General features: G+C 52.0%; 1 protein-coding gene across 1 annotated transcript in view; it reads right to left on the bottom strand.

Annotated features, from left to right (window-relative positions):
• ANKRD33B (ankyrin repeat domain 33B) overlaps nt 1-13,460 on the bottom strand; it is a 98,172-nt gene extending 84,712 nt beyond the window's left edge. The window contains exon 1 of the mRNA XM_024124701.1: nt 13,107-13,460. Within this exon, the coding sequence (XP_023980469.1) occupies nt 13,107-13,460 (354 nt within the window). The remainder of the gene's footprint in view (nt 1-13,106) is intronic.
• Nucleotides 13,461-15,038: the final 1,578 nt, after the last annotated feature.

Here is a 15,038-nt window from a genome sequence, read left to right as displayed (position 1 = left end):
ACTTTAAATGCTTTTTTTTTTTTTCCACTGATTCCTTCAGTATTTGATGTGTTTTGCTATCGACTGAATGTTTGTGTCCCCCGCAAAATTCATGTGCTGAAATCCTAACCCCCAGGTGTGATGGTCCTAGGAGATGGGGCCTTTGGGAGGTGATCAGGTCATGAGGGCGGATGACTGTCCCTACAGAGACCCCACAGACCTCTGTCCGGTGAGGACACAGAGAGAAGACGGCCGTCTACGAACCAGGAAACGGGCCCTCACCAGACACCGAATCCGCACGGCCCTGATCTTCGACTTCGGCCTCCAGAAGTGTGAGAAATAAATGTCTGATTTTCATAAGCCCCCTGGTCTGTGGTGTTCTGTCACAGCAGCCTAAAGGGACTAAAACTTGTTTTAATACTCAACATTCAGGAATATCCACTTCTTTGAAAAACAAGTCTTTTTTCTTCTTACTTTTGACTTTTTTCTAAAGTACGCATGCTATTGGTAAGGAAAGACAGACTCCACGCGTTTGCTAAAACATTTATGCTGAAATCAAGCCATTTGTAGATTGATAGATGGAACTTGCCAGATGCAAACAGAATGTGGACGAGCTTTCAGTTATTTTCAAAGGCCCCTCAACCAAATTAACCTTAGGTTATTTTTTTTTTGTGTGTGGTATGCGGGCTTCCCTCTGCTGCGGCCTCTCCCGTTGTGGAGCACAGGCTCCGGACGCGCAGGCCCAGCGGCCATGGCTCACGGGCCCAGCCGCTCCGCGGCACGTGGGATTCTCCCAGACCGGGGCGCGAACCCGGTTCCCCTGCATCGGCAGGCGGACGCGCAACCACTGCGCCACCAGGGAAGCCCCAACCTTAGGTTATTTTAAAAAAACAATGTAACAGTATCTTAAGTATTCTTAAGCATTCTTGGACCCAATCGTATTATTAGCAGAACCACTGTAAGTCACTGCCTTTCACAAATGAAATGAGTTAACTCCATACACTTGTACCTCATTCTAAACAAACCCAAAGGATTTAGATTTGTTTACACCAAACAACATTTTTAAATAATTATTTCTATTAAAAACAAATTCACCAGAGATTCCCTGGTGCATTTTAATTAGCTGAATTTCTTAGAAAAATGTATTTATTCTATTTTTCATGTATGGCAGTGGAGACTTAACCCCGCTCCAGGCCCTCCTGCCATGCCCCCCCGCCCCCCGATCAAGGGCTCTGCTGTCTCCCAAAAGCCTCCCAAGATAATGTCCCCCTTGGGAGATAGCTCTGTCCTGTGATCAAAGAACCCAGTCTAAGCGACTGCATTTAGGCAAAAGCTTCCCTCCCAGTGGGTGTGCCCCAGATACCATAACTTAATGCAGCAGCTTTCCTCCAAAGTAGGGTTTCCAGATTCCACTAAAGGAGGATTTCTGCAGTCAGTGGGCCTTTCAGCTTCTCTGAGGTGACACCGTGTGTAGCCCCAACACGGGAGTGGCTTTCCTAGGTAGGGTGACCAACCACCCCAGTTGGCCAGGGGCACAGGGGTTTCCCAGGATGTGGGACTTTCTGTGCCAACATGAGAAAATCCTGGGCAGATTAGAGCAAGCTGATCCCTCTGTAGGGCCACTGGATGCCTCCCACCAGCCACAGCACACGGAGGGTGAGCCTGGGGACCTCAAAAGAGGAGGATGGGGCTTCCCTGGTGGCGCAGTGGTTGAGAATCCGCCTGCCGATGCAGGGGACGCGGGTTCGTGCCCCGGTCCGGGAGGATCCCACGTGCCGCGGAGCGGCTGGGCCCGTGAGCCACGGCCGCTGAGCCTGCGCGTCCGGAGCCTGTGCTCCGCAACGGGAGAGGCCACAACAGTGAGAGGCCTGCATATCCCAAAAAACAAAAAAAAGAGGAGGATGTGTAGGTGACAAGACACACCAGAGTCACTCTTTCCCCTGCTCCACAGTGCCTCCTGTGTCCCTTTTCACTGCGGATGAACTGGCCCCCCAAAAGAACTGGATCATCTGAAGCATGACGGTCAGCAGGGAGAAGCGTCACCAGGTGACACAAGGACTCCTCACCCCCATGTGGCCATCGGGCCATCCCGGCGCCGCTGTACATGGAATTCATTTCCTAGAAATCCACCCATTTCCTATGACCAAGGAAAGAAGGCCTGACTCACAGCTCCGCAAAACCTTCCCGGCAGCTGTGTCACCACTGCTGTTTTTAGCGCACGACTACTGTGTTTCCAAATACGAGAGCTGGAAGGTCTAGAAGGAAGCGATGCAGCCTGACCCTCCTGATCGGAGTGGGCAGGGCCAGCCCCTTGGGGATGCCTGGCTTGACAAAGCGGAGGAGAAACAGAAATGGAAGGGAACTTTGGGAACCCATAGCAGCTGCTTGCTCACGGCAGGACATCACGACAGAATCAGGCCCTGAAGGTCCCGGGAGGCACGAGGGCTCCCGTCAGGGGCTCTGCCCTAACTTGAACTCACGGGAGATGCTGAAGAAAGGAAAAGGGCTTGTGACCGGCCCGGGCACAAAGGTTACCTCTGCCCTCCTTGGGGTGCTCTCCTTCCTCATCCGTCATCAGTCTGGACCCTGCTCATTCTCCTCCCAGCCTCTGCCTCCACCGACCCATAATCAAAGGTGCTCTCCAGATGTGCCCGGATGTGGCCCCAGCCCCTGCCCTGCCCCTCCTCCCCCTCCCTCCCTGCTTCACCTGCACCCATGGCTCCAATTGCCACTTTCCTTGCGGTATGAACACGTAACAGGAGATCGACCCTCTTAGCTAATGTTTACATTTACAAAAGGGTCCTTACCAAGCGGACACACCATTTTCTTGACCACTCCTCTTTGGTCAGACGTTTAATTTGCTCCCATGTCTTCCCTTGGCTGAAATTGAAACAGCAGGACTGGAAACCCATCTTGAGGTTAACCCACCCATAGAAACAACAGCCGCACTCACTAGGCGCCTATGATGTGGTACCCACTGTACGTGTATAAGTCACTTGTTTAGGCCCTAGAACCTCTGTGAGGTGTTGTTAGCCTCATAAAAAGCATCCCCGTTTTCCAGATGGGGATCTAGAGGGAATTGAGGATGGAAAGATCATGTGACTTGTCCAGGATCATGTGACCAACCTAGGCCTGCTCTCTTTGGCCACCACACTTGTTTTCTACTCTCAGAATGAAGTTCTAGAGCTCTTCCAACAAGCGTACATACCAATCACCAAGACCAGCTTAAAGTGAGTGGTCGGGCTTCCCTGGTGGCACAGTGGTTGAGAGTCCGCCTGCCGATACAGGGGACACGGGTTCGTGCCCCGGTCCGGGAGGATCCCACGTGCCGCGGAGCGGCTGGGCCCGTGAGCCAGGAAATAAATTAATTAATTAAATAAATTAAAAAAAAAAAAAAAAAGTGAGTGGTGACCCTGGTTCTGTGTGTCTAGGGAGGGCCTGGGATCCTGCATTTGGGAAGAGCGCCCAGAGGAAGCTGTGCTAACTCGTTTCACCACACTCGAGTAGCACTGGTTCCAACACCCCATATTCCCAGTCGGTCCCACCTCCCCCGTACTAACCAGCTCTGATCCTGCTTTAGTTTCCAAAAGCCAGTCTATTCATGCGATAGGGCTGCAGATTAAAGGTAATGCATGCCTTCCTTCGTTTGTACTAAATTTTTGATTTTGAAATAGTGATAGACTGGCAGGAAGTTGCCCCCTTGGGCGTTCTTCCCCAATACCAACACCTTGCATAACTGCAGTACACGAACATCATGAAATGGCCATGGGACACGGGTTCGTGCCCCGGTCCGGGAGGATCCCACGTGCCGCGGAGCGGCTGGGCCCGTGAGCCAGGAAATAAATTAATTAATTAAATAAATTAAAAAAAAAAAAAAAAAGTGAGTGGTGACCCTGGTTCTGTGTGTCTAGGGAGGGCCTGGGATCCTGCATTTGGGAAGAGCGCCCAGAGGAAGCTGTGCTAACTCGTTTCACCACACTCGAGTAGCACTGGTTCCAACACCCCATATTCCCAGTCGGTCCCACCTCCCCCGTACTAACCAGCTCTGATCCTGCTTTAGTTTCCAAAAGCCAGTCTATTCATGCGATAGGGCTGCAGATTAAAGGTAATGCATGCCTTCCTTCGTTTGTACTAAATTTTTGATTTTGAAATAGTGATAGACTGGCAGGAAGTTGCCCCCTTGGGCGTTCTTCCCCAATACCAACACCTTGCATAACTGCAGTACACGAACATCATGAAATGGCCATGGCTGCAAGCCACAGAGCTCGTTCAGGTGTCCCCAGTCACGTGGGGCGGGGGGGGGGGATCTCTGCCATTTTAACCCTCGTGCAGCTCCCCATAACCACTACCAACACAATCTAGAAGCAGGCCTGTCCCAGTTAGAGTACCACCCACTCCTCTCCCCGAAGCTCTGACCTCAGCAACCTCTTATCTGTTCTCCATCCCTCCAGCTGCATTACTTTGCGAAGGTTACAGAAATGGAACCATACAGCATATAATCCTTAGGGATGGACTTTTTTTCACTCAGCCTAATTTCTCCATCTTCCTTTATTTTTAAACTGACTTCACGTGTCTTCCCTTATGCCGGAAAATGTGTTACTGTGAATTTAACACCCTTTACTGGGCAGGCACTGCCCCTGAGCAGGGCTCGTGCCTCTTCGGCAGCCTCGGCTCCACACCCCCCTCCGCTGATGTCCCCATCAGGGGTGGCCTCTAACTCCAGGGTCAGTTAAATTTCAGAAACAGAAGCCAGAGGGAAACGCTTGGCTCTCCGCCGTATCACATGCCTACTTCGGATGTGAACTTCCTCGGAGCTGACGTAGATTGTGCCTTTGTAAGCATACGCTGCTTTTCGGTTACTTTGAGATTGCTCTCAAATCCCACCACTCCAATCCAATTTTGCCACCAAGCCAACCGTCACTCGGCATTTCACGTCTACCTGAATTTCTGTGTCTCTGACTTAGAAGAAAAAAATAAGTAAATGCCACCTTCAACTGTCTTTCAAATTCTGGAACACCATTAAAAACAGTCTCTATTCTTTTTGTACACACACACTGAGTGACATCAAGGATTCTTAACATCCTACTTCACCATAAAATCTGACCTCATAAGAACACACACACACACACACACACACACACACACACACAGCCTCATATACACCTTCATTCGACCAGCTGTCTAAAAGAATTACCTCCCAACCGTCTGGAATGAAGCACATTTCCTTTGTTCACATATTTTAACAACTTCTCTACGTCCTTCTTATTTCCTTTAATTAAAAGGGAATTACATATTGTTTTACATATGGAACTGTTTTGAGTTAATTTGGAGAAATCGTAAAATGTCACATGGTTATGATTTAGAATTACTGGCCCAATAGGCTGTAAAGCCAGTCTCAAGAAATTTCAAAATATCATGCAGACCATAGTCTCTGAATCAGGTTTAAAAAATTATTTTAGGGACTTCCCTGGTGGCGCAGTGGTTAAGAATCCGCCTGCCATTGCAGGGGACACGGGTTCGATCCCTGGTCCGGGAAGATCTCACATGCCACGGAGCAACTAAGCCCCTGTGCCACAGCTACTGAGCCTGCGCTCTAGGGCTCATGAGCCAAAACTACTGAGCCCGCGTGCCACAACTACTGAAGCCCACATGCCACAACTACTGAAGCCCGCACGCCTAGAGCCCGTGCTCCACAACAAGAGATGCCACCACGATGAGAAGCCCGCGCACCGCAACAAAGAGTAGCCCCCGCTCGCCACAACTAGAGAAAGCCCGCGTGCAGCAACGAAGACCCAACGCGGCCAAAATAAATCAATAAATAAATATTTTAATAAAGCTTAACAATATGTATTTAAAAAATTTAAACACCATTCTAAATAACTTCTAGGTCAGAAAAAGGGGAAATCATAACATAAATGAGAACACAACAATAATAAAATATTACATATCAAAACTTGTGGGGAAAAAAACGAAAGTGATACTTTGAAAGTTATATGTAGAACAAACCTGAAGGAAGGAATAAAAAGAAAAGCAGAAATTGATGAAATAGTGAGGAAGGAAACAGATCAAGAACAAAAGTTGATTCTCTGAAAAGACTAATAAAATATTTTTGACAATATGTCACAAAAGAGAAACAGCATAAATTCAAAAACGTAGAAAAACAGGATATAATAATGTTATAGCAGAGATTAAAAAGAGAACTCGGTAAAAACTTCATATTATTAACCTTTAAAACTTAGGGGGAAAAAAAATGGAACAGTTTCCTAGAAAAATAGAGGTTACCATAGTGGATTCAGGAAGAAAGAGAAAATCTGAACAATCCTATAACCATTAGTTACTGACCTAAAGGTCTGATTGGAGGAATTGAATTTTAGTAACTTACAATTAGCTAAACAACATTTAAAGCTTTTCCTATACTGTAGCCATATCTAAGAGATGCCACCACGATGAGAAGCCCGCGCACCGCAACAAAGAGTAGCCCCCGCTCGCCACAACTAGAGAAAGCCCGCGTGCAGCAACGAAGACCCAACGCGGCCAAAATAAATCAATAAATAAATATTTTAATAAAGCTTAACAATATGTATTTAAAAAATTTAAACACCATTCTAAATAACTTCTAGGTCAGAAAAAGGGGAAATCATAACATAAATGAGAACACAACAATAATAAAATATTACATATCAAAACTTGTGGGGAAAAAAACGAAAGTGATACTTTGAAAGTTATATGTAGAACAAACCTGAAGGAAGGAATAAAAAGAAAAGCAGAAATTGATGAAATAGTGAGGAAGGAAACAGATCAAGAACAAAAGTTGATTCTCTGAAAAGACTAATAAAATATTTTTGACAATATGTCACAAAAGAGAAACAGCATAAATTCAAAAACGTAGAAAAACAGGATATAATAATGTTATAGCAGAGATTAAAAAGAGAACTCGGTAAAAACTTCATATTATTAACCTTTAAAACTTAGGGGGAAAAAAAATGGAACAGTTTCCTAGAAAAATAGAGGTTACCATAGTGGATTCAGGAAGAAAGAGAAAATCTGAACAATCCTATAACCATTAGTTACTGACCTAAAGGTCTGATTGGAGGAATTGAATTTTAGTAACTTACAATTAGCTAAACAACATTTAAAGCTTTTCCTATACTGTAGCCATATCTACTAGAAGTTGTCATTCAAAATAGCTTTGAATAATAGCTCACATATCATATTGATTTGAATGTTAGATGAATAAATGAGATTCCAAAAGAGTCCCTAAGCTCTCTTATTGTTTTAGATTTTTATAACACCTGCCTTAGTCTTCCTTTACAAGCATAGGTTGGAAAAGAAATCAAATATTCAAAATCACCCAAACCACCCCACAGGATTTCTAGGTAGCCCATTCCTCATGGGCGGCCAGGAGGCAAAGGGGGGAGGGGTTCAGAAGCCCCTTGGAGAGGCCCATGGGGGGGGGGGTCAAAAGGAGGATCATGAACAGCTTCTGGGTCATTCTAGAACCCAGCTCTCCTGATACATCTAGCTGCCCTCTTCTCTGAGCCCCACTTTCTTCTACTACAGAATGATGGTGACCACTAGCCTCTAAAATCCATTCCAGCTTCAAAACCCCCTGACCATGGTCCTCCTAGGTTTCTGAAACCTTCATACACACACACACCCCAAAAGCGGCATTAAATCCTAAATCCTTTCCATCAAAATTAAAACCGGCCTTCAGGGGCTGACGCTTGTTGATGCTGAATGATTAGGACATGGGAGGGTCTTGATACCCTCTTCTTGGGCACCTATCTGAAATGTTTTTCAATAAAAATATATTTTAGATAAACAGAAATGCTTAGTGAATAGCATTCATTACAAACAAAAGCAAATTCACACCTAGAGGGTAAATCTGGGCTTGGCTTTGGAACTTCCTTCAGCAGAACTGACGCCGAACCTTATTCGCTCCGCTTGCTTCCTGGGAGTCCTGTCCCTGCCATGGAGAACAAGCCTGGGCCAGCCTGCTGGAGGACAAGAAACCACATGCAGCAGAGACCAGCCACCCCAGCCAAGACCTTCCCAGTCCTGCCATCTGCAGCCAACCCCAGATAAAAGCAAATCCAGCTGAGACTGGTTGAGCTGGGCCACCCTTAGCAAAATGTGACTGGTGTATACACCCATGAGGTTTCACAGTTATTTGTTATGCAGCATTGCTGTGGCCATAGATAACTGATACACGTACATGAAGAACACATGGGACAATATATGATACTGCAGCGATGGATAAGCATCATTACACATTTGTTCAAACCCACAGAATGTCCAACACCAAAGGTGGACCCTAATGTAAACTGTGGACTTTGGCTGATTAGGATGTGTCAGTGTAGGTTCATCAGTTATAACAAATGTACCACTCTGATGGGGGATGTTGACAACGGGGGCACGGGGCAGAATGTGTCTGGGGGGCTGGGTAGGGGGTATATCTCTGTACCCTCCCCTCAATTTTGAGGTGAACCTAAAACTGCTCTTTAAAAAATTGTGTCTTTTTTAAAAAAATGAAAAAAACAAAACAAATGAGCCTCTCAACTGCTTCTGGGCCCAGAGCGGCCCCTACCTTGGTCAGTGGAGAAGGAAGAGGCCAACACCTGTCAGCCTGCCCGTCCCAAGCCCAGGCTTTCCCAGGCTCACTTCAGCTTCTCTGGTCTGGCCCCCTGGGCTCCCAGTCTAATCTGCTCATCCTCCCTTCTCACTCCCTTTCCCACGCTTCAGAATGTGCAGCTAACACACTAACATACTGATACATCCCCAAACAGCAAAGCCAGACTCCTTCTCTGCTGGATGACCCTCGACAGACGTATGGAGGCCTGAGGCCAGAATTCACTTTCTGTACCAACTAGCCAGTTCTAAGTGCATGCAGGCCCATGAATACTGAGGCCTGGTAAATGCAGAAGGGGGTGTGAGTTCAAACTTGATTCTCATTTTAGGGAAAGGCGATTCCAAAGTTTATAAATCTTACGATATGGCATTCAAAAAAAACCCAACACCAACAAAGATGTTAAAGAGAAAACAGAAACAAAACATTTCTCACGTATATGTCAAAATAAAGGTCCCAATCACCATAGTCTCTGATGCTACAAATCTATGAAACATTTAAGCCCCCCAGGAGCAAAGGGAGACACCCCCATACTGGGTATGCAGTGTGGGCTTTCCTAAGCCATAGAGCAAATGGCTGGAGAGGCCTCTGAAAAACTTCAGCAAGAGGCCCTGCAATTTAAACATGCATGAGAAGAATCATATCAAGAAAGGAGTGGGAATTCCCTGGCGGTCCAGTGGTTAGGACTCCGCGCTTCCACTGTCGGGGGCCAGGGTTCAATCCCTGGCCGGGAAACTAAAATCCTGCAAGCCGCGGGGCGTGGCCAAAAATAAATAAATAAAAATAAATAAAAAATTAAAAAGAAAAGAAAGGAGTACAATATTTTAAATTTAGCATAATTGGGCCTAATTTGGTTCAAGGGCTGTCTGACATTCAAAGTGCCATTCTGTAACAGTGAACACAGCACAAACACTTCCTTTGGTATCAGTACTGTCTGCAGAGCTGTCAGGGCTGTAAGGCTGAACCTTGAGAGAGAAGTGAAGAATTAAGAAGGAGAAGTGTGGTAGCTTCCACTGTCCCAGAGTCAGTGGGAACGAAACACGCATAAATGTACGAGACAGCAGAGCACACTTTGAGTATTGCTGAAGAATTGTTTGACAGATATTTACAGGTTGCATATTCAATTACGCCATCCTTTTGGAGCAATAACTATTTTAGAAGACTGTGCTGAGCCACATCTGAAATTCTACGACCCTCAGGAGCCAGGAAAGAACACACCTGAAAACAAACATGATCCCTAGTTACTCCAACCAACTGAAACCTCTGTCAGCTCAGGCAAACTCTCTTCTTAACTGACCAGAGATCAACAGCTCAACAAAGCACGCCCCCCCGCAAAAAAAAACCTTTAGAGACATTTTTCTTCGGCGAAGCTGCTGCCGGCAGCACCTGTAATTCTATAGTTAATGCAATTACCTCGCTCCTCCAGCAAAAGCTCTTGGGCTCTCTGTAAGCTTTTTTACTGCTACTAATCATAGACCAGTCCCAAAGGGCTCCTGCCTCAGGGCCTTTGCACATGCTGTGCCCTCTGTCTGGAGTGCTCTTCCCCAGTTATCTTCTCTACATCTTTACTTGAATGTCACCTGTTCTCTCAGACGACCACCCTACCTATATACAATTTCAGCCCTTAGTCTCTGAACACCTGGATCGTCCCCCCCAGCTTCAGTGCCACTGGCTGAGCTAGGCATGGGAGGAAAGGTCTCCCTGAGGAGATGACCTTAAGACCAGAACCTGAAGGCAGTGAGTGAATGAGTTGAATGGCCATCTAGGGAGGCACACCACAGTCCCAAGGCCGGACCCTGGCACGCTGAAACCACATTGTTTCCCGATTTCCTGTTTCTTAGCCGGCTGCTCCAGGCCAGCCTCTCATCAGCCAGCCCGGGGAGGCTTCTCGGGCTTTAGCACCCACATCGTCCCGCACTGCGACCAACCACACGCCACTTGCCACCACCCCCCCTTCGTTCCATCTGTCTGGCTAGAATGTCTTCCCACCACCATCTCCAAAAGGCTCCCCTTGCTGGGCTTCCACAATTGTCCTCAGCTCCCTGCTTCCAAGACATTTGCTCTGCATTTTTATAGGGCCCCCGCTCACATCCTGCCTCTGGCTATAAGCACTGAGTACTATTACTCTCTAAGCCTGGGTACTGTTACTCTGAGTTCTTCCTCAACTAAAAGGCAGAGGCTGTTTGATTCACCTTGCAGTCTCCTGCAGCGCCAAACCGTGCTTTGTACACGGTAGGTCTGCAATAACCACTGACGGTGAATCATTATCCCACTCGCTACAGGGTCGTGTTTTGGACCTTGAAACACTTTATTCTTTCGAAGTGTTTCAGAATAGACAGAGGCTGTTTGATAATAGCATCAAGAAGCCACCGGGAAGAACAGAAGCTCTCGCCTCACCCCTTCGAAGCCCAGAACCCAGGACGCCCTCTTTCTGATCAGAAGATGAAAGAACCGGGGGTCTTGCTGGTGGTGGGCCGAGCGCCATTTCTCCATCCTGATTTGGTGGGGAGCAGAGAGGAGACTCAAAGCAGAAAAACAAAGGGAGGCTCTTTAATCAAGGGCAAAAGCAGAGAGAAAAAGAGCTTTGCCTGGCTGAAGGAAAAAAGGTAAAAAGCTGGAGGATGGCTCTTCCGAGCAAGGAGAAGGTAGGTGAGTGAAAAACAGGACAAGACAGTAAACACGGCCATGTCAGAGTGCTGTGTGTTAGGCCATCTCATGCTCACAATCCCGGGAGGTTGGAGCTGCTGTCAGCCCTACACCACAACGGGTAAACTGAGGCAGAGGGCTGCTCAGAGGATGGACCAGCCTCCTCTGACTCTGCACTGAGAGAGGGGCTTTCAAAGTGGCCCAGAAACTCAGTCCGTCAGACCCAAGCCCCTTGGGGATGGTTTACGTTATTCTCAGTGGTCTCCATTGCAGCTGTTTTCCAACCTTTTTTTTTTTTGGCCCCAAAGGAAACAACAAAGCCCAGCCCAGTGGAGCCTCAGAGTGGGGGCTGGGTGAGCCAGGCCCACCCTTGCCCACTGGAGACCCCAGGCTGCCCGAAACCCGGGAGAGACCTACCCCACCCGTGTTCTTCCTGATGCTTCTCGGGCTTCCTTTAAAGCAGCCCTGGTTACCTGCTTCAGGAAAGTGAGGTCTCACATAGGCATCTGTTTGTGAAAAGTCACCTTGGTAAAAGTGAAAGCAGAGCCTGCAGAAACAGCACCCAGTGCCTGGCCACCAGAGGGAGGGCTGAGGTGCAGTCATTGCCGGGTGTCCCAGCGCCACCAGGGTGATCTGCCCACGAGGACCCCAGGTTAGCTCCCCCAGCTCTAGGGGCCTCTGGGCCCGCACCACCTGACACATTACACCAAGTGTAGAACCCTCCCCAAGTTCAAATGCTGTGTCAAGTTAGACCATACGTGTAGCAGCAGAAAATGACCCTCCCCCCGGGCTCCTGTCTGCCTAGGGCAGGCCCAGATCACAGTCAGGGGCGAACCAGCCGGGCCCCTGAGATAAACCAAAGGCACAGGGTCCCACCAGTTCCCAAGGAAATGCACATCTTTCTTATCCGGCGTGGGCTCCCGAGCAAAAGCACCTTCCCTCCCGATCTGCGCCAGGCTGAGGCTGCGGATCCCCGGGGACCGGGGAGTGTGACAATCAGGTGAGCTCTCTGCCACTATGCACACAGCACAGGCCACGGGAACTTGGCCTCCGTGGTCGCCCTGCGGTTTTTCCCTCCATCTGCTTTGGTGGGTTATGTTCTGAGAGCCAGTTCCTCTCAAGCCAACTTTTTCTAAGTGTTTCTCATCGTCTCGCCCTGACTGATGCGTACCCCGTGCCTCTTCCCGTCTCCACGCCCGCCTGCCTTACCTGCTGGGCGCGCGCCCCTCCGCGGCCCTCCCCGGGGCCTGGCTCTCCGCGGTGACCGTGCAGACAGCCAAGTCGGACATCACGCTGGCAGGTCACCGCGTGGGTCAGCAGGAGCGGCCGGGCGTGGGAGGGGGAGGGGCACGGGTAAGCCGGGGGTCCCAGAGGAAACTCCGAACCCGGGGGGCGGGAACAAGCCGATCCGCGCTCGGGCGTGGAAGGGAAAGTGCACGGGCAGCGCGAGGGCCGAGGACTGGGGGCAAGTGGAGCTGTGGGCAGAAGGGCTCTCCCTGGCAGGCGAGCAAGGGTGACGGTCAGAGGGGACCCAGAGTGAAGGGAACCGGCGAGAGGTCACACCGTCTCCCGTCCCAGGCGGGAATAAGAACGCCGGGGGCGGGAAACGAGAGGGGGCTGCGGGGAGCACGCGGGACTAGCGGCGGCCCCCGCGGCGCTGTGACCTCGGGCAGATGAGTCGTGCCGCCCCACCCAGCGCAGGATGAGCAGGCCACCCAGGGCTCCACACGTGCCCCACGCCCAGAGAGCGAGGAAAAGGGTTCACCGCGGGCGCCGGACAGAGTCGGGATCCGGGTGGCGCGGGAAACAGGAGGAACGCGGAGGGCACCCGAAACCTGCGGCGACGCCCGCTTACCCGGCCGTTGCGGTCGGTCTCCTGCACCTCCTCGGCGCTGGGCCCCCGCCGCATCAGCGCCCTCAGCAGCCCCACATCGTTGGCGCAGGCGGCGCGCAGGAGGGTCGCCGCCTCCGGGACGGCCTCCGGGACGCTCTCCGCGCTCACGGAGCTGTACTCCTCCTCGCCTCCAAAAGGGTAGAAGGAGTCGTCCGAGGCGATGCTGCGGGTGTCGGGCAGACTCGAGAAGTCCTCGTACTCCTCGAAGTCAGCTGGGTCCTCCCCGGCCTGCGCGTCCCGGGGTGGGGACGGCGACTGCGGGGACACGCGGCGCGCCCCGCCGCCCTCCGGCCCGGGCCCGGCCAGCAGCACCATGCTGGCGGCCGGGGCGCGGGCCGGGGGCCGGGGAGCTGGCCGGGAGCCGGGGACGCGGAGCGCGCACCGAGGTCACTGCCTCTTGTCTCTTGCGGCCCCAGAAAAGCACTGCTCTGCGCGCCCCAGCTCGGCGGCAACGCGCGCCCGGCGGCTGCGCTCCAGGACTCCAGTCGCAGGAGGCTGGAGAAAGCCCCTAAGGCGTGGGCGGAGCCGCAGGGGCTTTCCGAGCGCCGCCAGCTGGCGGGGTGGCGGGGGGGCGGGGACCCGACCCGGCCAGGGGGGCGGGGGGGACCCGGCGGGGGGCGGGCGGGGCGGCCGCGCCGGAGGAGGCGCGCGCCCCGGGTCCCGCGCCCACAGGCCCAATCCTGGCAAAAGTTAAGAGCGAAGCAGGGGCTCCTCGGCCCCGCGGGGACAGCGCACCCGGCTGCTTTGCCGGGGAGCGGAGAAATGCACGCGCGGGAGAGCCAGAAGCAATAACTACAGAACCCGAACGCCCTTGTGGCGGGCGGCCCCGCCCCTCCCCTCCGGCGGCCCCGGGGATGAGCGCGAAGGTAGGGGTCGGAGGACGCCGCGGGCTGAGCCTGCTCTGGCGTCGGGAACGCCCTGATCGCCGAGGCCCGGAGCCGCCCGGGGCGTCAGGCCTCCGGGCTGCGGTGGGGGAAGTTTCTCAGCGTCCGAGGCACCGAGCCCGTTTTTGCCTCTTCCCAGGAGTCTGGGCTCCGGGGCCAACTTCACTCCCGGCTTCAGACCCGGGCATCCCCGGGGCGCACTGGGCACGGAGGACAAGTGGATGCGTGGGAGGTGGGGTCCACCCCGGTGCCCGTTTGAACTGGGAGCTCCGTGCTGCCACGGGGTTGTCCCAACCCGGGCGGGGCGCGGGGCGCGGGGAGAGGATTCGCGGAGTCCCCAGGTCACTCAGAACCCGGACCAGCTGTGGCTTTCACGTTACTCCTAAAAGAGCGTCCCTGCGCAGGTGTCCAGGAGCCTCTGGGGGTAACATTGGGGTGGGACAGGGCGGCTCCAGGCCAGAAGGGTTCCCTCCTCCTTCACCCCTGGCCAATGTCACCGTGCCCTGGATCTGCGGAGTCGAGATGGATTAACCGCGTGAAGCCGAGACGGGGCGCTGACTCCGCGGCTGGCCGCCAAACCCAGAGAGCAGGCCCGCAGGCGACGGCCGTGGTCCCGTCCCCGGACTCTCCCTGGCCGGCGCTTGGGCTCTCCCCGTCGGGCCCGGTGCAGAGGTTGAGGATTAGCTGCGGGGAGCCCCTGACCTCCTGGAGGAGGATGCATCGTGGGCCAGATCCTCGTGGAAAAGGCTTTGCGTGGAGGCGCGGTGTGAGGGCGCGCCGATCCTGGGTTGGCGGTGTTGCATCTTTCACAGAAAGCCTCGCAGATCCAGGGGCGGATGCGGAGACCACAAGGCAAACACCATCTCTTTCTCTCTGCCCCCCTCCCTCCTTTCCTTCTTTTCTTTCCACCGCTCTTGACAGCGTGCCTGCCAGGTGCCAGCGCCTGAGAGGCCCTCGGGGTGCGAAGGTGAACCAAACCGGGCCGCCGCAGGCACTGGGGACAAACGAG

This window comes from Physeter macrocephalus, chromosome 8 (assembly GCF_002837175.3).
Source record: "Physeter macrocephalus isolate SW-GA chromosome 8, ASM283717v5, whole genome shotgun sequence".
Lineage (NCBI taxonomy): Eukaryota > Metazoa > Chordata > Mammalia > Artiodactyla > Physeteridae > Physeter > Physeter macrocephalus.
The sequence above is the reverse complement of the archived record's forward strand: the minus strand, read 5'-3'. Positions and strand labels throughout refer to the sequence as shown.